This window comes from Pundamilia nyererei, unplaced genomic scaffold (genome assembly GCF_000239375.1).
Source record: "Pundamilia nyererei isolate P.nyererei 1_Seehausen unplaced genomic scaffold, PunNye1.0 scaffold00194, whole genome shotgun sequence".
NCBI classification, from domain to species: Eukaryota; Metazoa; Chordata; class Actinopteri; order Cichliformes; family Cichlidae; genus Pundamilia; species Pundamilia nyererei.
The window spans coordinates 637,385-660,395 of record NW_005187595.1 but is presented as its reverse complement, the minus strand read 5'-3'; the positions used below and the strand labels follow the sequence as shown (position 1 = coordinate 660,395).

The 23,011-nt window shown below is 39.0% G+C and overlaps 1 protein-coding gene across 3 annotated transcripts in view; it reads right to left on the bottom strand.

The window, feature by feature from the left end:
- Window positions 1-23,011, bottom strand: part of ncam2 (neural cell adhesion molecule 2) — a 424,645-nt gene that overhangs the window by 102,639 nt on the left and 298,995 nt on the right. For all 3 annotated transcript variants that reach the window (XM_005747333.1, XM_005747331.1, XM_005747332.1), the window contains exons 4-6: window positions 20,653-20,796; window positions 18,017-18,154; window positions 1,036-1,153 (exon numbers count right to left, since the gene is read on the bottom strand). In XM_005747333.1, the coding sequence (XP_005747390.1) occupies window positions 1,036-1,153; window positions 18,017-18,154; window positions 20,653-20,796 (400 nt within the window). The remainder of the gene's footprint in view (window positions 1-1,035; window positions 1,154-18,016; window positions 18,155-20,652; window positions 20,797-23,011) is intronic.

The following is a 23,011-nucleotide window of genomic DNA, read 5'->3' as shown; positions in this document are numbered from 1 at the left end:
TGGCCATACTATATGATGTATTGCTTGTCTTTGTTTAATAATACAGAAGACAAAGACCTTAAAAAATAATCGCATATCGCATCGCAATCGCAATATTGGGGCAAAAAATCGCAATTAGATTATTTTCCATAATCGTTCAGCCCTAATTTTAAGCAAACACTAAAAACTTCAATGGAACAACAATGAAGTGTTATCAATAGATGCTCAGGTGCAAAGAGCTTGTTATGATTGCCTGCCGAGTGGGTGCAAGCTAATTGCTCGATGTCGAGCTGTAGAGAGGATAGTGGAGTGTCAAATGCTCTTCAGGTGCAAATTTTCGCTCTGTTGCTATGTGCCATGGATATTACTGTGTGTCTGCTGAGGGCAATGTGCGAGGGTGGACTATAAATTCCTCAGAACTATGAAAGAAAGTTGCTCTGAAAACAATATATACACATTTGTACATAGTCACGAATGGGTAGTAGGGAACATAATAGCCTGTATTATTTGAAAATTAAGGTTAAATTTGACTTAATTAAGTGACTTCAATCCAGTAATCAATCAAGCAGTGCTGTTTTTGTCCCTTATGTTTTCTAACTGAATATATGGCTATTTAAGGAGTTGAACCTTTTGTGTATGATGGCCTTAATCATTTGGTTCAACATCATTTCCTCTCTTAGATGGATACAGCCATTTTTTCCCAGTCTGGAGTGGAAGAGTGGGCTCGTGTAGAACTCAGCTCATACTTTATGGGATAAATTGGGGCACCAATGCAAGCCAGGTTTTATCGCCCAAAATCAACACTGAGCCTCACAAATGCTGTTGGAGCTGAATGGGAGCAAATCCTCGAAAGCAGGCTCCAAGAATCTTGTGGGAAGCATTCCCATAAGTGTAGGCGCTGCTATATCAGCAGATTAATTCTCATGGTTTTGGAATGAAATCATATTAGGGTAGCACTTTCGGGTGTCTACTTGGGGATAAACCTATCCTACATCCTTGAGGGAGCACCAATATTCTTTGGATGTCTCCCAATCCCAATATCTCTTTGAACTTTACCTGTGCCATGTGACTATGGGGTCCGGAGATCCAGAAGTGATGCAAGTAAAGGTGACAGATTCCTGGTAGTCAGCTGTGGCATTGAAGGACTGCTGGAACACTGACAACACCGGAGGGACTGCAGACACACACAAAAAAAAGAAAAAAAGGAAATAACACATGGCGCTATTAGATCCTGAGAGTTAATCAAATCAATCCGGACTGAAAGCTAAAATTGGACTATAATCTAGCAAAACGTTCAGTATTCATAATGCTACATGGTGCAGGATTTTCACAAGAAGCAAATAAAAGACTTTCATGAGGATTGAATTGGCCTTGCGAGTGGCCTGTATGCAAGCGCTGGAAAAACGCTACTTCTGCTGGTAATCCCGTGGGGATTTCAAATAACATTTTGACCCAGCTTTGGTAAAAAACCCCCACAAAGGAACCGAATACACTGACGTGAGGCCATTATTCTATTGTGTGCCTCAGAAATGCTCCGTTAAATCTATATAAACAATGGCAAGACAGAAAATGTGTTTCAACATGAAAAAAAAACAGCTGTGAAAACTAACGCTTTCCTTTTGTGAATAAACTATTCCTGTCAAGCGCTCGAGCTCTGACAATTGTTCCTCTTGTCAGGCCAATTTCTGCAGAATCAAAAGCAGAAGTGCTTTGCTGCCCTGATTTTATAGGTCTGTGGTTTGATGGACATGCAAATGCAAACTCTTTTTTTAGGGCTACAAATGACTCGTATTTATTTACGCAGTGCTTCTTTCACTTTTCTTGCAATCAAAGTGAAATACGACAAGGACGCCCTTTGACAAATCTTTAAAATGTCTTCACAAATCATATTTACATATTTTTTGTTCATCTCCTATGGTTTATGTATTTTTTAAAGCACCTGGATCTTGATTTCTAATAAGAGTTTTCAGATGTACTTTTTGGGCCACCTGACACCACTAAATTCAAGAGAAAGGAGAAACTGGGACTCATATATATACAAAACAGATGGATAAATAGAACCAGAGGCCTGAAGATTGATGCATTTGACTTTGGAGTGAACATTTATTTGCTTCAGTGCCCATACAACAGAAAAGCTTGGACATCAGAATCAAGAATGAACAGATGTGTCCAACATGATTTCATTTTACCGATAACAATGTTTCAAACAGTCACGATGGTACCGTACCTCATTTCACTGTATATAACCCTCATCTGCATGATGTAAGAGACTGCATCAGTCTCTTACATCATTGTGAAGGAATTTTGGTCCAATCCTCTTTAGAGCATTTATTCATACAAAATGTATTATTCATTTAGATTTGTAGGTGGTCTTTTATTTACTTCTTTAGGTCCCACCACAGCATTTCACTTAGGTTAAAGTCTGGACTTTCAGTTTCAACCATTTTATTGTAGATTTGCTGCTCTGCTTAGCATCATTGCACTGCTGTGTGACCTAATTTGAGCCAAGATTTAGATTCACATTTGACTCTAGAATACGTTGGTATACAGAGGAGTTCATGCCCAGGGTGCCCAGGTGCTGTGGCTACTAAATAAGCATTAATCATCCACCACTGTGCTTGACAGCAGCTATGACGTGTTTGGTTTTCACCTAAGTGGCCAAACATCTCCACTTTGGTTCCGTCTGTCCAAAGGACATTGCTCCAGAAGTCTTGTGGTTTGTTTAGATAAAGCAAACCTGACCCATGCTTCATGTTCTTTGTAGCATTCCAGGCAAACCACACTTATTCAGCCTTTTTCTAATGCTACTGTTATGAACTTTAACATCACAACAACGTGTTAACTGGGAGCTGTAGTCTGAGTTGTAGCTCTTGTGTGGGGAGGAATTGTAATTGTCTTTGTCACTGCAGAACGATGGACTTTAAATGCACTCATAATTCTTCCCTGACTGATAGGCAGCAATAATTCCTTCTCTAAGGTCAATACTGATGTCTTTCCTCCTCAGCACTGTGTTAGCACACACCTGTAAGCTACACGTGTGCACCCTCTGCAAACGTTCTGCTTTTATAGAGGTGCTCACACGTGCTGATGATCAATTAATTAACTGCTACCTATCCTCATAATTTCAATGGAAGCAGTAAAGGTGTACTTCGTTTTTCACTGTAGCTTGCCATCGCCAGTGTATGAATGTGTGTGTGAATGACTGAATGTAGTGTGAAGCGCTTTGGGGTCCTTAGGGACTAGAAAAGCGCTATACAAATGCAGGCCATTTACCATTTTACCACTTCACAGGACTTCAAAGATTCTATTACTCTCAGTCATATATTTTTGCACAAACCATACCAAACTACTAGAAGTTCCCTTTAAATTCCTCTTTGTTTTTGCATGTTTTGCCACTGCATGTACTCTCCTTTGCTAAAATATGCGGTTATATCGGTCTAACTAACTGACATGCATCAGTCAGTGTCCACGTAAATGCGGCACGCTTTGCTAATCTTCCACAAGCAGCTGCATTGGCATGCTGGTAAACAGCAGAGGCCTTGATGACTTTATCAAGAGTATATGGTGAGCGCTGTCGGGAACATGTAGTGTGCCCCTGTCATGCAATCACCTGAGGGCTGTCATCTTGTCATTCAGTGAAAGGAGAGCGGAGGAAGAGCAGGCTTTTCTTCGTCACAAGGGAATGACAGCTTCATGGTGCAAGCATGTTTATCAGGCATCTCAATCCGTTTCACAAGCCTGTATTTACGCTGTACTTTGACTACCACTGTAACTGCTCCGCTGTGGTCCTGACCAGTCACAGGAAGTGATTAATCATGTCTGGAGCAGCTTATTGGAGCTTTGGAACATTTACTCCTCTATTTTGCTTCTGCTGGGCAGTTGACGACTATAGGTGAAAATCAATTAAGTGCACTACCTGAAATCCACTGAGTTAGAATAAGTGAACCAGTGAGTTGCAGTACTGTTGTTGATGTCTGTGGCTTAAGCTTTGAATTCAGGTCCATGAACCACCTAAAGTATCTTTGTGGCCTTTTGTTGTATTGTTTGTATAGTATTTATGGGTTTGTGTTTTCTACTTCTTTTTATTTTTATTTCATTTTGACTTTATGTTTTGAATTTTAGTTTAGTTTCCAAATTACATTTTCTTATTTCAATTCAGTGTTTTTCAGAGTTATTGTATGGAGGGCATATGTCAGAGGCAGGACTGAGAAAAAACAGTAGGTAAAATCAGAGGTAACACAAAAAATAAACACAGAAACATCCACAGCCTTTTGAAAGCTGTTGACTCACAGGTTTGTTTCCATTCAGAGTCTCAATAAACATGTTTATCAATGTGTCATCAGTCAAGGTGTCATAAACTATACCACCTCTATCTTTTTATTTTAGTTTAATTCATTTTCCAACTCACAAAATTATTTCAGTTAATTTGCTTTTTTTTTTTTTAGTCTAGCTCTTTTTTAATTTTTGGTTTAGTTTTAGGCAACTATAATGTAAATTCTTTCCTATCTATTATCAAATTATAAAGATACTTCATGCACCATGCATGAAGAAATGCATTGTGGGTAAGCAAAAGCACAGGCTGGAAGGATACTGGATCAATCCCATCACATCTGAAGGAGAAGATCAATGCTATCTCCACTTCTCTGTCTTCTCTTGATGAAAAGTCTGCTTTGCATTCTGAAAGGTCACCAAACTCCTCCTCCTTCTCTTTTTTCTCCCTTCTTTTCTAAACGAGGACCATCTAAAAGGTACGGGAGGAAAATAGTAAAAACGACTGAAGTCCAGACAACACGATGAGGACGTGCTATATTTATCAATTAGCCCACCAACTGCACCTACTGCATTTGCATAATTTCATCCGATTACAGCGTGAGCACAGTCGAGGTAAAGGAAATACTCGGTGTAATCATGTCCATCATGTGTTAACATCCAGATAACATCCAGCACACCTGGATACAGGCTGATGTGTAGGTTTAAATCAAGGTTTTAGCTTTATAGAAGCTAAATTTCGCTTCTTCCACAACGAGCTACCAAAATGAGGCATGTGCTGTGTTTACAAGATCTGGTCAGCTTGTAATTAGAAGGCATTAAATTAAAACAAACAAAATGCCCCAAATGCAGCAAATTAAAAACTGAAAATTTGTTCTGTGTGATCAAACATGCACTCATTCCAATTCTCTAATTCTACCGCCATCTCGATATTTGAGCAAGTTAATTTATTCTCTAAGAAGAGGATCAACAAAACATTAGACCAACGCTACCCACACAGAGGTGTTGGAGCACATGAATGATGAAATTGCTGAAAAATGGGGACGCTTGCTATTAGGATCCAAACAAAAACCTGCTTCACAGGTACTGCAACTGGCAGCTGCGAAAGAGATTTTTTTCCCTTTGATCACGTCGAAAGGGTTGAAAAAGCTTGAAAGGTCTCACAAAAAAACAAGCTAAACGTGTTTTTAATATTCAAAAAATGTAAACAGCTCCTCAGTTGGGGTTTTGGAAGTTATTGAGAGATAATGAAAGGAATTTGTTCTCCAAGTGATGACATCCAGAGGACACTTATTCCACCTAGATCTAACCCCCCCCCCAACAACTCAAAGATGAAATTAAATATTAAAAATAGCTTCAGGACTCATTAAACTGCTGCTTTTTGATGGAGAACAGCGGTAAAGCAGGTAGACTTGCCTTTTTTAAAAAAAAATACTGTGGATAGGGAATTCTAATCAAAACAAGGCATCAGTGCAGAAATGAAGCAATGCTTCTGTTCTGTAGTCTTTTTTTAAAGATCAGTTACACTAACAGCACCAGTGTGTATTACTATGAAGAAAAATACATCGGTACATCTACAGTTCCATAGTGTCTGATCTATGTGCTATCTCATGTTGTCTATGTACTGTTTCTCCTAAAAACAAAGAAAAAAATCAATGAAAATCTCCTTTTTTTGTCTGTAAAATCAACACAATCTGGAGTGCACGCACACACACATTTTAGGTGCAGAGAGCTTTTCAGGGATAAAAATGGCCTAAGCAATAATCAAACACTATGAGTCCTTTCCAATAGTTCTGACTCTGCGAGTGAGATGAGCAAGCATCTGGCTGACATGATAACCATTGATTTCCAAGCCAATAGATCTCTATTCTCCAGTGTGTGCCCTCCTCCCCTCTCTTTTCCTATGCAATACGCTCCCACATCAGCGGGCCTTGTTGAAACAGGCCTGTTAATGAGACAAACTGCCAAGCAAGGAGACTTCAAAAGAGCAAATCAGCAACAGGGTTTAAGCATCCAAAAAGAATCTGGCAAGCTTTATGAATTCTTCATGTATTAGTCATATGCTTGAAACTTCAGAGGCTTGGGCGAGATAATGCGAGGTTCACAGACATGCCCACCAATGTGAGAATACATGAAAACATATTTAAAGATGACTCATTTTAAATGCAGGAGCTGGAGGACTTGTTTTCTGTTAGCCCTCTAATTAGCTTCAATAAAGTCAGGATAGCCCGTGTTTAGAAGTTGTGAAATCTTCTTGGTTAATGTCATGACTCTATTACACCTACTACAAATTAAGTGAGTCAGTGTTTTGAGACGAGACCCCTGCTGGGTTCTCTATTCAGGATTTGTTTCGTTTTCTAGATTAACACACAAGTTGGAGCCAAACCAGCCCTGATTTACAACTGGGAATGTAATGTAACAGAGATGGGTATTTATATTCCCTTATTGCACGCGAAGCAGTTTTGATTGATGTTGCTGCAAAATCATGTAAGAGATCCTGAAGGACACAGCCAGTAGTTTCACTGACAGCTCAAAGGGAGAAAATTGTGGGGCTTCGTGTTTGAGTGAGCGAACCCACAATTAATTGGATTTGTTGAGGAAGAATGCAGGCAAAAAAAAATCAGGAAGTTATTTCCATTTTACATCATCATCGGTTGCTATAGAAACTGGCTGCTGTGGCTATTGGGTCAGAGATGAATGAAAATCTGTGTTAAAGTGTTAAAAACGAATACAAGTGGCAGATGACAGTGCCGAACACTACAATCTGAACCAACTAATCCAAAAATTATTGGAAAGTGGAATTATTGGAAAGAAGTTTTTTGAAAATGTTGAAAATTTTCTTGCTGTGCATTTTGTAATTTATGGTTTATAAAAGTAGACACTAAATTCAGTGACTGAATGTGTTCACAGGTCACAAATCAAGCCAGAAGGGGGGTCATTGTCCCATAAACATGAATATATTTAAAATCATTTTTGAAGCTAGATGAGCTAGAGGAGGAACCATGCAGATTTCATCTTCAAACTTGACATCTGTCCCTCATATACATTCTACAGTCTGGCTCCATTCAAGGGCAACAAAATCTGTCTACCACAACCTATTAAGCTAACTAGCTTAGTAGCCCCTTAAAGCTACTTCCTTATTCATTAGAGCTCACCACAGTACATAGTTCCACATACACCTCCTCCTGTAGATTTATTCGCAGATTTGTGTTAGGTGAATGTGTTAACCACTACAATACAGGCCCGCTTTGTCGTGCTTATACTTACTGAACCTAGCAGTACTGGACTTTCTCTGGGTTTTAACATATTGTCTTAAATTTGTCTTAAGTTCACATAAGACCAGAGATGGGCAGTAATGCGTTACTTGTAACGTGTTACTGTAATCTGATTACTTTTTCAAGTAACGAGTAAAGTAAGGGATTACTATTGCAAAAACGGTAATTAGATTACCGTTACTTTCCCGTAGGAACGCTGCGTTACTGCGTTACTAAAACCGTGATTTTTTGCGAGAATGTCTCACGACAGTGACGTAAGCGAGTGCGCCGTTAGTACTGACCTTACTTTGAGTTTGATTCAATAAAAAGTGACAAAAACATTAGCGTCCGTTGTGCGTGGGAACAAAACTTCTTTTTACAGCTAAACTTCCAAGCAAGCACCGAGTGCGCTACCACGTAATGGGAAACTCAGAGAAAGTCGCGGATTTTTCAACTGACCGCGGCACACCTGCACCAGGGTAAACCTCCGCCTACCCCCAGTCCTGCTTTACAGGTGAAAATAGAGCAACAGAACCGCTGAGTGTTTGACTTTATTTATTTTCTGCTGTGTTTTACTTGCGTATATTTGAAAGAGGGAGTGTAAACACAAAAAATATTTTATGTGCTGGAATGTGCAGAAAATAGCTTTAAATGTTAAACTAATTTCTTCCAGTCAGAGAATGTTGCATATAATTACATTTTTGCTTGATGCATAAAGTTAAAAAATTAAAACTAATAAAACAAGTTTTAAAAATGGACTTTTCTGTTTGATTACATTTTGTATGATGGATTATGTAGAAAAAGTAGAATTGGGCTGAAAGATCTATCGCTTTATCACCTATTCAGGTTGTAAATCGGGTTTTTAAAAAGTAATTAAGTAACTAAGTAATTAATTACTTTTGAAAATAAGTAATCAGTAAAGTAACGGGATTACTTTTTGGGGGAAGTAATCAGTAATTAGTTACTGATTACTTTTTTCAAGTAATTTGACCAACACTGCTTAAGACACATATTGTAACATTTAGTGTAAATAGATGGTGCAAACTTTTGCTCACCACCAGGGGTCAGCATTTTTCCAGGGGTATGGTATTTATTTTTCGATTTTTCCTGCTGTTCTTTTATATTTGACATGTCTTATTGTTATCCTACTGCTCAAAAGGCTTTGCCTTTTCCCATGCTGCCAAATATAATAACGCACAGCAGTTATGATGTGTTAGTAATGACTTAACAGGCTGATGTTCCCCATCTTGGCTCTATATTTAAGTTTAGTTGATATCTATTCAACAAAGTATATGCATGTTATGGAAGTTCCTTTAAATTTTGGTAACAGCTTTAGCTCATTTTGGAAGGCTGCAAACTACTTTTAACGGCAATAAATTATAGTAAGTGAATTTCACAAACCATGACAGAAAGCAACAAACAAAAGTAACAAAGGGTGAAAATGTGCCAAGGAAATTACAAAAATGGAACTCAAACTGTTATGCAACTGTGCTTTATATTTTCATTTGAAAAACAGCATGAATGGTTTTACAACTTTGTTAGTTTGTAAGTAACTTTCTGTTCTATTGAATCTTTTCAGAATTGTTCTTTAAATTATGTTAAATATAGTCAATGAAAAGCTTCCTTGACTCATATGTGGATACTTTTGAGATCACTTCCTGAAATGTTCTACATTCTTCTAGTCACCAAGCTGTTTTTGCCCTCAGGTTGATTAGCCATTCAGCGGGTAGCCTCCTTCTCTCGATACACCATCATCTTCATCTATGGTCTGCTTTGATGATACGCTGGAGACTGGGAGCTGCAGCAGGTCAGCAGAGCTTCATTCGCTGCATGCTTGCGGGGAAGAAACCACTCTTTTATCAACTGACACATGAATATTTATTACTTCACATTGGTAGGGGAGTATACAGTAAGTTATTTCAGCTCTGCTTCTCGAAAAGAAAATGTTGTTCTGCATCACTGGCTAAAGTAATGTCTGTTAACATGTTGCTGAAATAGAGTAGACACTTTTTCTGACGTGCTAAATCAAAAGAACAGCATGACGTATTGTTGCTGCATGCTGAATATAAAAGCGCAACGCCCAACTTGAAGATGGTTATCAAGTTCAATTCTACTTCACAATAAAAATTAACTAAAAAGACAATGCGGCATTCAATCAGCCAATCATCTCAGCTGGTAACTGGATGTGCAGAAACCAATTCAGGAATAAAATTTACAATTTTGTGCAGAAACTATAAAAAAATATTGTTTGACTGCTTTTTTAACAAAATGCACTAATTCAAGAGGCAATCTCACATATACATAAAATGACTCAATGAAATAATCAACATTATTTTGGGACAAAACACGCTTAAATACTCTTTTTCCTGAGCATGCCTGCACTGTGCTGTAAACCTTTGTTTTTGTTTCCTTGACAATGTCACTAAATAAGATGCTTCTGCTGGCAAAGTCTATATAATAAAGTTGGCAATGTTCCCTCTAATTTTTCACTCCCTGAGCGGTCCCTTGGACCACTGTGAGCAACAGCAGACGTGTGCACTGTGGTCACGCCAGCATCGAATCCATCCAAGTTACGGTACATGGTTTATTAAAATAATCAAATTACAGCATTTACATTTATGTTAGACTACTTTTAATTAACTGCTTTAGCCCACTTACAATGAAAAATTAAAAAAAAATCTTATTCATGACCTGTGTAGTATGTTAACACTATTGGAAGTAAAAATAACTTGAACTCCAAGTTTGAAAACACAACTTTCTTTTTTCTTTTTTAAATAAAGCTCTGACTTGTATTATGAGTATGAGTCTGTGGTCTGGGAGAGAGTCCTGTAACTCTGTCTGCAAAATACAGTATATAAGGACCAATGTTGGGCAATTAATTATATAGTTACTTCCTCAAAAAATTAACTGAGTTATGCAAACAACAAAGTTTTTTGCAGCTGTTTACCTAAAAATGCGGCCAAGGCGTTTTTTTTTTTTAAATAAACATTTCAAACTATTTACAGAACAATCAGCTGTTCTGCATCAAAGTTGATGCCACACAAATCATTTGTGCCACTCCAAAAAATAATTTCTGTCCACAAAAAGGAGAACAACAGCCTGATACCTGCAGGCCTGACAACAGCAGATGTATCACTCCTGTAACACCTGTAACATTCAGCAGTCGCCTCATTGTTCTGACACACACAACAAAACTATTGACTACACTACACATTAACTACACAAGATTCGCACTAAACGTCGCAAATCTCTCACATCTCTAAACACTGCCGTCACTCCTAAAACTTCCCCCTTCCTAAACAATAAATGCCCTGTTGCCATATAATTTTTTGATTGGTCCACATGGTACATTTTTCCACCAATAGGAAAAGGTGGGTTTTTTTGGTGTTGTTTTTGCTCAGAGGCCGAGAGTGCTTTCGAGCGTTTTCCTTATAAAACGCCATTCTTACCGTTTCTTCCCGCAGTAAATATAAACAATGATAACATTCAGGAAGAAAACCAAACATTGCATATATTTTAACTCTGGTTTTACGTGGCCTATCAACACAATTTAAAAACTGGTATAAAGTCCACACTTTTTCCGTTAATTGTTCCGTCTGTCCTGCTCACATCTCCAATGGTTGTACACGTTGTGATTAACGTGGCTTCACTCCACATCAGCCACGCCGCTTTGCTAGCTAAAACACCGGTGTCGGCACATAAGAACGCTGTCATAGCCTGTCAGCGACGTTGATTAGCTGCATATATACGAATGTGAATCACATTACTGGTGGGACTATGGGATAAGGTGGCATCATTCTAATCCCATATGGGAGCAGCCAGTCACTTACTGACTAACACTGCCAAACAGAATTGTTAAAGTTTTAATTTTAATTTCAATTCAGGTTTGATTTTTTTTTCTTTGTGCAACATAAATTTTCTGTGTGCAGAGACCGTGCCAGCAGTGCGCAATTGCGCACGCGCGCACCTTAGAGGGAACATTGTTGGCAAGGTACTTGGAGGTTGGCCTAAGGGCTTTTAAAACTTATTTCAAACATGAAGTGTTGTGCTGAATTCATCCCTCTTTAAACTGAGCTGTTATTCATTCAGAAAAATATTCTGATTAAGGAAATGTAAAGCTTAAATGAATAGATTATAAGATTTACTTTGATGGATACGCATTGATACAATTTTGAAATTATACACGTTGAAAACGTAAACATTGCCATCCTTTTTCCCAATTTTCCTGTCTGAATACAGCAAAGTAATGTGTGAAACCTCATTCTGAGGTCTCAGGTTGAGCATTTCAGCCATATTGTTGTAATTTAGTAACATTCCATCAGGGAATGGAAAAATGGTTAGCTCTGATTTACTATATTTGATGGGAGCTGTACAGCATGTTTGGATTTTATCTTACAGTTTCTGTTTATTTCATCTTATAGTGTCTGTTGATTGTGTCCTATTAGCAAAGACTGGCACTTGTGAAAATTGTGAGGTCAGTTGCTAAAGTTGTTTGCATATGAGCATTATGAATTGGCCTTTGGTCTTTGATGGCAGACTAATTGTAAATAAGTGTACCACACAGGCTGCCACTGGTTTCACTTTTTCCTGCTCCTTTTTTCAGAGAGACCGCTCATAACTTGCTGCAAAAATACATCGCTTTATTCAAGTAGTTTATGACCTAGAATGGTTGTGAAGCAGAAATAAGGTGAAACTTGCACATGCAACAGAGTGAAAGGTTTTAAAAAATGAACCATAGCAAGAGATGGGATGAAACTAGCTAGTATGACATTTCAAAAAGCAGTTCAAGTGAAGTTATATATAGATGTGTCCAGATTTAGCTTCTTTTCATTGTTGGCTGTAACTATATCTTGGATAAGAATCAACGTCCAGTCTTATTTGGGCACAAATGAGTGTTTCAAGTTTTCCATGTTACACTGATAGAAATTAGGATGAATCCAAACATGCCCTGTAGCTGTATCAGTTTAGTTCTTCATAATTTCTTCTTCTCCTTTTTTTCAGAATTCTATAAACACAGAAGAACTGTGTTTCTACCTTTTTTCGCCACAGTTTGTGTCTTACTATGCTGCCAAATCCCCAGGCGTCACAACAGGAAACCGTTTACAGTCTGTAGCTGACAGATAAAACATGTACCCTGTTGTACTCATTGACACACCTGAGGCCCCTAGCAATCTACTTAATCTCCATCTGGTTGTGTTGTCTGACCAATGCAAGGTGTCAATACAGTAGATCTTCTAGCTGTGGCTACAATGTAGCTTGCCATCGCCAGTGTGTGAATGTGTGTGTGAATGGGTGAATGACTGAATGTAGTGTAAAGCGCTTTGGGGTCCTATGGACTAGAAAAGCGCTATACAAATGCAGGCCATTTACCCTGTGGCTTACTTTGGAAAATCTTGGCACGAATAGTACTTCTTGCTCTAATTTGGTTTCACAGTTGCAAAGGAAGGGACTAATCCTAGTCAACACTACTGAAGTGTAATGCTCTACAAATGAAAGGCAGTGTTTTGGGGATCAAATAAGACTCAAGTTCTAGCCTCTTCCCCAGCCTACAAAAATAGCTCTTCAGATGAGATGTAGCTTAAGGGGTTGAAATGGAAATAACTGGAATGCACAGGTTTGCTTGTTCAAATAACTGAGAGTAAAAGCTATGGTATGGGTGCAATATGGCTTTCCATAGTTGAACTGCACAGTGCCTCGTACACTTTAGAAAACTCCTTAGGGACTATTTACACCATCAGGAAGAAAGAAAACGTGGATGTAAGTCAGATAGAGATGTCAGAGGAACCATAAGGCAGCACATCCACTGCTTTGTTCTTGGATACTTTGCATACTAACATAGATTTGTTGAAAAGAAGCAGAGAAGCAGTTTTTCAGATCTCTAAGTATTACTGTGAAGAGCTGAGTGGATGACATGTTCACTTTCTACAGAAAAAAGATGGGGAGCTTATACTATTTGTCTGCCCCATGACACTAGGTGACATTTAAGCAAATGCCCTCTCAATCTTTTCTACCTTCAGACCAACTCTTTTATGCTAGAGGCTTAACTACAAGTCTCTCTGAACCACTGCTATCTCAGAACTAAATACCATGATGGCAGTTTGAGAAGATGTGCAAGAAAAACATCAGTTTGCAGTAGTAGATCTTCTACACTACTTGGAGGCCATGCAGCTGTAAACACACAATGGTTTGATTATACAACCTGCTGAGACAGAGAGCAGAATTAACATTTACTGAGGCAGGAGGGGTTTAAGTGACCCAGCGAATGTACTGTTTTTCCCAGCTTTGTTTTGGTTTCCACAAATTTATGAATTAAGTACCTAGCTATTTAGGCCTTTTGTTTGTCATTTGCCAGTAGGTAAATTTATTGTTTGAAGCTGGTCAGTTTATGTACAAAGGTCATAACAGACTTTAAACAGACACAAACAACTGTGGAATAAAAGCAGCACTACCACACACACTTTTCCTGGTGTGAGGAGTGACTGGCAGTGAGATAGAAAGAGAGCAGCGAATGTTTTAGCTTGCTATAATTGGGGAACATAAGTGGACAGGTATCAGCTGAGCAACCAAAGCTTAACTAGATTAATGACTGCACCTTTATAGCAAATGTGCACCTTTGGGGTGTATGTGAGACCAGTCTATGTAGACCCACGAGCCCCACAGTGGGCCCCTTACTTTTAAGAAATGTGGGACATATGTTGGCCTCACATGGTGGGGCTGTGTGGACAGGACAAATCCACAGTTACTTCATGCAGGCTTCACAGCAGTTTTTTTTTAATTTGGATCCCCACAAGGGTTTTCTGAGTTGAAGCACACCTGCTTGAGGCCCAAATGGGAAAAAAAGAATTTGCCCCTAACCACATATCCCCAGAGTTCACGCAGAGTTGCCCAATGTGTACCAGCATAGGCATGTTTGGTGGTTTTCTTTCCCAATGCTTATGGCCAACAGTGGTCAGTTTAGTCCAAACTGCCAATAATAGCAGATGGTTTACAACCCAGCTCTGCACCAGAGAGAGTAAAGTAACATTTGAGCCCCATTTGACAGTACTTTGGATTTTGGTCAGTTCGTGGCACCAAGAGGAAAAGAAGTACTGCTTGTATAGTGAAATCAATTCTTAAGTGCTATAAACCTGCATTCCTTCTAATGACCAGCAAGTAGCGACTCCTCAGGTTAGCTTAATCACTAGTTTCAAAATCTTTCTATTGATGAAAGAGCAGTCCTCGCTCCTCAGATACCCGTTCAATAAAATGAATGTGACTTGACGATTTAAAATGGTAGACAACATCTTAATGGAGGACATGTCATTGTTCGTGCCCACTTTTACAGTTTATATCGTGAATGAGCAGTTGCATCAGAATCATCCAGTTTTATTTCCTAACTTCCAGGTGGACAGCTTTAAGGGAACATTTCGAGTGCTCAGAAAAAAAGGAGACAAAGGCACTGGTGTAACAGATGTCCCCTAGTCTAGTGGTACCGTAACAAAACTCATTAGTTTCAAGAAGACTTATTTAGCTCTAAGTGCTTTATATATTTCATGAGGACCAAATGGTGCAGCTTTTGTCTCACTCATGCAAAATGTTAAAAGTCTTCACAGACTTGCAGAATAAGTCTCTTGGAGGCAAAGTGAAGTTCACTTTAATGCATCTCCCTCTGGGTGTGGCTCCCTTACGGAGTTAGGATGCTTAGCGAGGTCTGGTCGCCTCAGCACCACATGGCGAGTGTCGTGTCGCTGCAATAATAGGTCGTGCCTCATTGAGCAAGCTTATTGGATCTTCCTCAGAAGTGAGGTAAGTGGTGTGCTAAATTGAATGCAATTCATAGTTTTTGGCGGAGGCTTGATCTGCTATTACATTAGGAGTGAGAGAATTACATAGGCAGAGACAATACTGCAGCTGTTCAACCGTTACAAGATGCTTGTGGCCGTAGTAAAATCACATTTCAATCACCTCAACAGTCTCAGGTGACTCACGGTAAATGAGGACAAATGAGAAAATTAATATGACATCCTTTGATTTTTGGGGCCACAGAGCCCGAAGGCATCGCTAATTACAATTTTCAATCATACTAAAGAACAGAGAGAATTACAAACTAAAACCACACCCCATAGTAGCCAGTAGACCAGCTAGTAAGTATTTATAATTCACTGAAACTGAATCTGTCAGAGCTGACAGCTCTTTTCTGATACTACAACTACAGGTCCATGCATTCAACCTGAATTTCCATCTGAGTTGCTGCACGACTGTAGGAGCTGTTTCAGAGCCACTGCCTTCACTCTGCAGATGATCAAAACTCTGCAAACACTCAGTGAAATATGTCAGCTTCATGCTATAATACTCTACTAATCTTAAGTAACTGTTAACAAACTGACAGCTTGCAGGATGCAGCTATTTTACCCCCAGTCTCCAGACTTAACAACAACAAACTAGAAAACAAAAAAATTAAAGGAACCAAATTAGTGCTAATTAATTATATGAATGATACCTTGTTATATTTTATCTTTTTCTGCAGTCACAGAGAAACGGTACTGCTAAACTAACCTTGATCATGTATTATGTTTTTAACCTTGGGCACCTGCAACCCTTAAGGTTTTGTAAGTCCAAAAATGAAAAGAATGAAAGGCGTTGAATTTTGAGAACAACAACAACAATACTGCAGAGAGAAAATTCATACCTTAATGTATGCTAATCTATTGATACTATGTGTGCAGGAGCATGGTCTGCAAATCTGCAAAGCTGAGTTTGTAGTCAGTACCGGTACAATGCTGGCTAATAGCTATAAAACAAAAGTGGTTGGTGGTTCAGTTCCTGGCTCCTTTAGTCTCCAAGTCAAAGTATTGGATACACATTAAAGTATTGGTTAACATTAAAGCACTTGTGTGAATGGTTGAATGAGGCTTGCAGTAAGCAAGCACTTAGAAAAGCACTAAATAAGTACCAGTCCAAATATGATGTCAAGTCACCCGCAGCACAGATGCCCAGCAGTCTAATAATACTGGTGATTTAGTTTTTTTGATTTTTGCACTATCTAAGAGAATCCTCTGAGATTCAAATGAGACATCTCTGTCCCATTTGAATTCGTCTTCCTCCCCTCAACCGGTAGGATGAGAGAGGGTATGTCATCTGAATGTGATACATGTCTCGTTGTTGATGGCAGTTTTGAGTAACTAAGTAACTGTCGTCACCCCCAACCGGTCGCAGCAAATGGCTGTCCCTCTCCGAGCCTGGTTCTGCCTGAGGTTTCTTCCTGTTTAAAGCGAGTTTTTCCTTCTCCTTTCTCTGTATTATTGTAGGGCCTGTATGATACAACATAAAGTGGCTTGAGCTGACTCCTCTTGTGATTTGATGCTATATAAACAAAACTGATTCGAACTGAACTGAATTGAATTAAACTAAATATCTGCCCAATCATCTCTTGATGGTACTTTATGTGCGTGCCATCGTGGCCATGAGTAACCAGGAATCCGGATTTAATCCTGTAGAGGAACCCTTGGACACAGCTACTATATCCAAGGAAGCCAACAGTCACACAAATTACCCAATCTCAGTTCAGAGGGGTTATGATGAAAAATAACAATACCGAACTCGTTGGGGGAATGAGTACAGCTGAATTCCTTTAATAACCATCTATTGGGGGGTAAGTCAAGCAAGGGCGGTATTTCCAGAGTGTTCCAGAGTGCTTTACCGTATCTTATACCTGTGTTACTACACTTGGATATTTGGACACTTTAGATATACACAACACAGTGTTGCCCTTGTTATTCTTTGCTGTTGTAATCTTTTGTTTTAAAGGCCTCATAATTTTTGTGATTTGTTTTTTCCTGGTTACTGGTATCGAGTTTAAAATTCTACCAATGTTATAACTCCAGCACACCCTTGGAAACGCTGAGGCAGAAATTACAGCAGGGGAATCCCTCCATCGTTCTAATCCATTAAAAAAGCTAATTTTGCTTGCTATCCACATTTCTAAACTTTTCCCAATCTGTCACTGACAAATTCCCCAACTGTCAAGCTATACTGAGCACAGATCCCCACAAAACCGTCACTGTTAAATTGCACTGAAGTTCTGGCACCCCGATATGTCAGCATGTATCAGCAATGTGTCTATTTTAATCTACAACAACTTTCCAACTGCTAAACAAGCAGGACTGTGCCAGATCTGTATGTATGTTCAGACTTTACAGCACTAAACTATCAGCTGTTTTGTAGCCATTACACTGACTATTAGGAAAAACAAAGATTTTAGCACTATGGATATTTTTTATTTGGGTGAACTGAATCTCAGTCTGCACGTCCTTGCCCATTTCCCCTGATTTTAGTTTTGTGTCCTCCCTGAAGATGCCAGTAGACCACACTTGATTTTTTACTGCAGAAATCTTGGTTATTGTGTTCCGTTGGCAGCTAGACCTCAACATTGCTCTTGTCCATAAAATCCTGGAAATAACCTTAAACAATCTGTTATTGTTGTACATCAGAATGTCATCACGAATTCAAGTAAATGTTAAAAAATCCTCACTCACCATTGACCACCACTGCAATGTCCACAAAATCGATCTCCCCGCGTGCCTCTACGCTGGCTTCACAGCGGTACACACCCTCGTCAGCCTTGGTCACCTGATGGATCTGCAGGTTGTTGTTTGGCAACACCTGGAACCTGCCTTCACAGCACACGTGAAAAGGAGGACATAAGGACAGCCGGAGAAAGGCAGAAGGGGAGAGTGGAAATAACAAAAGAAAAACAGCGTACGATAGGGAGAGAAGCGAGATAGGAAAGTTAGAAAAACAGCGGGAGAAAATTGCCATCTCCACTCTTCAGTAGTTAGACTGTCAATCTTCTCTTCAGCACATTTACCTGATAAAGTCCACACAGATAAACACTTGCGCAATTACAGTTCCACACAGTCTCCTATTGTGGCCACTGGGAGATTGGCCGGGATTGCTCGGGCCTCTATCTCATTTCTCCCAAGCAAATATATTTATAACCACGAAGCGTAATTAGAGTGAAATGATTAAAGGAAAAAAAACATTCTTCTCCATGTTTCATCATTACCTTGCTGCTGAAGATTTGAATTTCAATTAAAAACCGTGACAGATTCAAGGGGTCACTCTTTCTAATCTGTTCAGGCGTGTGTTTTGTCTGGAAGGAGGACGGGGAAGCGGTGTAGAGAGTTGTAAATCAGGGAAGAGGCGAAGACGAAATAATGAGTCCTAGTCTGCTGGTTCTAACTGCAGCACCTGCTTTCTATCAGGGAAGACTGTTACTGAAAGTGAATCTTTCTTTTCTTTTAATATTAAGTAGACTACTCTTCTGACATTTAGCACTATTAGCGCTGAAAAGGGTGGTATTACCAGAAAGAGCTTCATAAATGACATACATCAGCCTTCCCTCGAATAGGATGGAAGATGATAGACAATAGTGCCACATAAATACACCCATTAGCTGGCTTTTTACCAAAAGATGCAGGGTGTGGGTTTGCATTTTATCTCATGGGAAGCGGTATCTTCGAATGTCGCCATCCAACTGCTCAATAATCCGTCCTCTCAGCTGCTTGTTAACATCGTCTCTGTCTGAGTTAGACGCCTCCCTCCGGGGCTGATGGGGTTTCTATTCATAGAATTTTAGACTTTTGTCTTATTGTGAATCCACACAAAAGAAGGGAATAGCATTTCCCAGAGACCTGAATTTTTGCCACATTAGTGAGCCTTTTCAATGACCGAGAGAGGGAAACAGTTGGGCAGGCTGAGACTGACAAGCTTTTTTTCCTCTCAATAATTAAGTGTTTTTGGCATATTTACATTCGTCATGCAATCCTTTTGAGATTATCACTCACATGCAACTTTTATTATTACCATAAATTACAAAAATATTCAATATCACTATACACACTGACTATTCACACTTAAGCAGTGGTACTTTATCCAAGTACTTTCTTTGACTAGAGACTTTGGGATGATTTGATCAAAAGCATTTCACACTTAAAAACAATATATGTATGTATGTATATATATATTTGTTTTGTTTTTTTAACAGGAATTTACCTTTAACACAAGATTAAACAGATACATTATATGCTTATAAACAAAAAACAGCCCTGCTTAACCCTAACTTAAGCAGATTTAGGCAGAGGATGAGAAAATGAATAACGACATATAACCAATGCCAGGAAACTGTATTTCTGTGTGTCTGAAAGAAAAAAAATACTGAATACCGCTATCGGTCTCCTGTATTGGTCACGCACTAGCCTAATACAGTTAAATATTTGTGTGTTATTTCAAATTTATCCCAGTACAGGTCTTACAAAGGGGGAACTTAGCCATAGATGCTGCAACTAAATAAACTAAATGACATTTTAACATGGTAGTCTACAGGGATTAGGTATTAGGCAGGTAGTTTTCAGCACTGGAGGCTCCTACTTCTGTTTTGTTAGCCATCTTCTTCTCCTTGGGACTTTGCACATTTGTGGGCGTGCAACTCAATCAGCGTGACCATTGACAGGAACGATGTATCATGTTATTCATGCATAAAGTAGAAAACTGCTCTTTACTACTCTCAGTGGACAAAAACCTTTACCAGGATTATATTATATATGCTACTGGCCTGTTACCAGTTAACCTAATCACATGAAAAATGTTCCTGCAGCTGTTTCTTTTTAGCATTACTTAATCGCCCTTTGTCGCCCCTGTTGCAGCTTTTTTTGAGACTAGTTGCTGCCACCAAATTGAACATGAGCAAATATTTTCCTTAGAATGGTGCATTCTTCTCACGTTAAACACTTGATATGTTTTCTGTTTTGTGCTCACAAGATTTGAAAAACTTTGGATTCTACTTTTATTTATATTTTTACAGTATATAGCCTCTCAAATTTTGGGCAATTACAACTCAATTACTTTTAAAGAACAGTCATTGATACTGATCTTTGATTACCTACTGTAATTCAGACTTCACATCCCAAAACATAACTTTATATTGTGTCCCTGATCTTGAGGCCTTCTGAATACCTTTGAGCTAACCTAACAAGCCATTCTTTGTTTGGTCACTGCAAATGGCAGAGCAGTAGGATGTAATTTCCCACGGCAATTAAAAAAAACAAAAGAACAAAACCAAGAAATGTAATGAAAAAAGTCTATACGTGAAATCAGGGGGGGCAAAACTTACTGTGGTGCTCCTCAGTGATCTCTTTGTCCTGGTAGTACCACACCACCACGGGCACCGGGGAGCTAATGACATCACACACAACTTCTGCTGTCTCACCATAGCGGAACTCCTGCGGTGACTGAACATCCTGGAATGTCAGCCTCTCTGCAAGATCAAACAAGATGGAGATTGAACAGCTTTTTCCCCCCCTCTGAGCATTCAGAACAGACAATTTATTGCAGGTCTGAACATCAAAAGGAAAATAAGCAGAAATTGTTGCGCTTTTACTGCCCTCTTAACTCATTCACTGCCAGCCATTGGCAGTGAATGAGTTAAACCCATTGACTCATTCACTGCAATTGACGGCTATAGACGTCAATGGCAGTGAATGAGTTAACTATGACTGTTTGGAGACAGAACATAAAGTTAGGGCTTTAAAAAAATTGTTTCCTTCCACTTGTCTTAATCTTGGCTGTATCCTGTGAGGAAGGAGTTTGACATTTTAAAGTACTTTGCTGTATTTCTTGATAATATGGGTTAACGTGTTAGGGTGACCTACTAGCTGCTCATCTTGTGGCTAGGCAAGAACAGTCCCTTCAAAGGTACAACAGCTTTTTTTGTTTCGAGAATACAACTCTTGAATTTGTGGCTACGTCAACACGTACCCGGGTATTTTTGAAAACGCAGATTTTTCTATGTGTTTGCACCTTTTCTCCACACGTAAACGGCGTTTTCGGTCACTGAAAACAGAGATTTTTAAAAACTCCGGCTAGGGTGGATATTTTTGAAAACTCCGTTTTTGCATTTACGTGTGGATGAGAAAAACGGAGAAACGCAGAAAACGCAGCGTCAAAGGTGTGAGCCTTTTTTGACATCACACTGTGCGCCACGTTATTGTTTCGGTGAAATGAATTTCTACAATACTATTACTGTTACTTGTACTCTCTGCAGTGTTTAAATGCTTACATATACACACACAGTTACTGTCCCTCCATACATACCACTAGGTTCTGCTTCTCTGCCCCATCCTTGTTTACTATTTCTCACCGAGGCTTCTAGACTTCTGATTGGCCAACATTTCTACACGGTTAGGAATATATCGCCACCTGTTGCTTTGGCATGTTCCTTGCAGCGTTTTCCTTAATTTCTGCGTTTACGTGTGGATGTGATTATTTTTTAAAACGAAAACGGAAAATCTCAGTTTTCAAAAAGACCCGTGTACGTGTGGACGTAGCCTGTAAGTATACAAGAAAAAATGCAGCCATTATCTGAAATCATGAAGTCAAGTAGCACATCTGAATCAATTTATAGCCTAATTTGCAAACGGATTTGATGGTAAGGAAAAAAAGCCATCTGTGATTTTAGCACAGAAGCACCACATTATCACATTTCTGCAGAAATGGGAAAAAAACAACAACACTCTGATATGGATGACTTAATAGCTGCTATCCACTAGTTCAGGGGTGGGCAATTCCAGGCCTCGAGGGCCGGTGTCCTGCAGGTTTTAGATCTCACCTTGGGTCAACACACCTGAATCACATGATTAGTTCATAACCAGGACTCTGGAGAACTTCAGGACATGTTGAGGAGCTAATTTAGCCATTTAAATCAGCTGTGTTGGTTCAAGGACACATCTAAAACCTGCAGGGACACCGGCGCTTGAGGCCTGGAGTCGCCCACCCCTGCACTAGTTCCTAGTGCAGCACTTAAATTATAAATAACTTCATAATTTAAGTGAACATTTGATCTTTTTTGCAAATGTAACCACCCATCCTACTTCTTATCCAATAATTGGCGGCGGGTGGTATGGCGGTACAGTGATTAGCATTGACATTGCCCAGCAGATGGCTTCCAATTCAGGCTGACGACTAGCTTAAGTGGTCATTCTAAATTAGCCACAGCTCTATGGTATTGCATCACCTGGCTCCACAGTAAAAAAAAAACAGCAATGAAAGAGAGTAAGAACATAATTTTTCCACTATGACAAACTGTTTTTTTTTATATATATAAACCATGTTACCACAATGTTTTATTGGGTGCAACAACAAATCTGAGTTAAACAGATTTAACATAAGATTAGTTAAGAACGACTGCCAATTCATTCTGAGTATGACATCAATGTTTTGGGGTTTTTGTTTTTATTTATTTTTTTCTTTGGGAATCTTCCAAATCGTCCAGTTTTTTGGATCAACAAACCAACAAAGGGATGACAGACTACCAGTGTTGGTCAAGTTACTTGAAAAAGGTAATCAGTAACTAATTACTGATTACTTCCCCCCAAAAAGTAATCCCATTACTTTACTGATTACTTATTTTCAAAAGTAATTAATTACTTAGTTACTTTTTAAAAACACGATTTACAACCTGAATAGGTGATAAA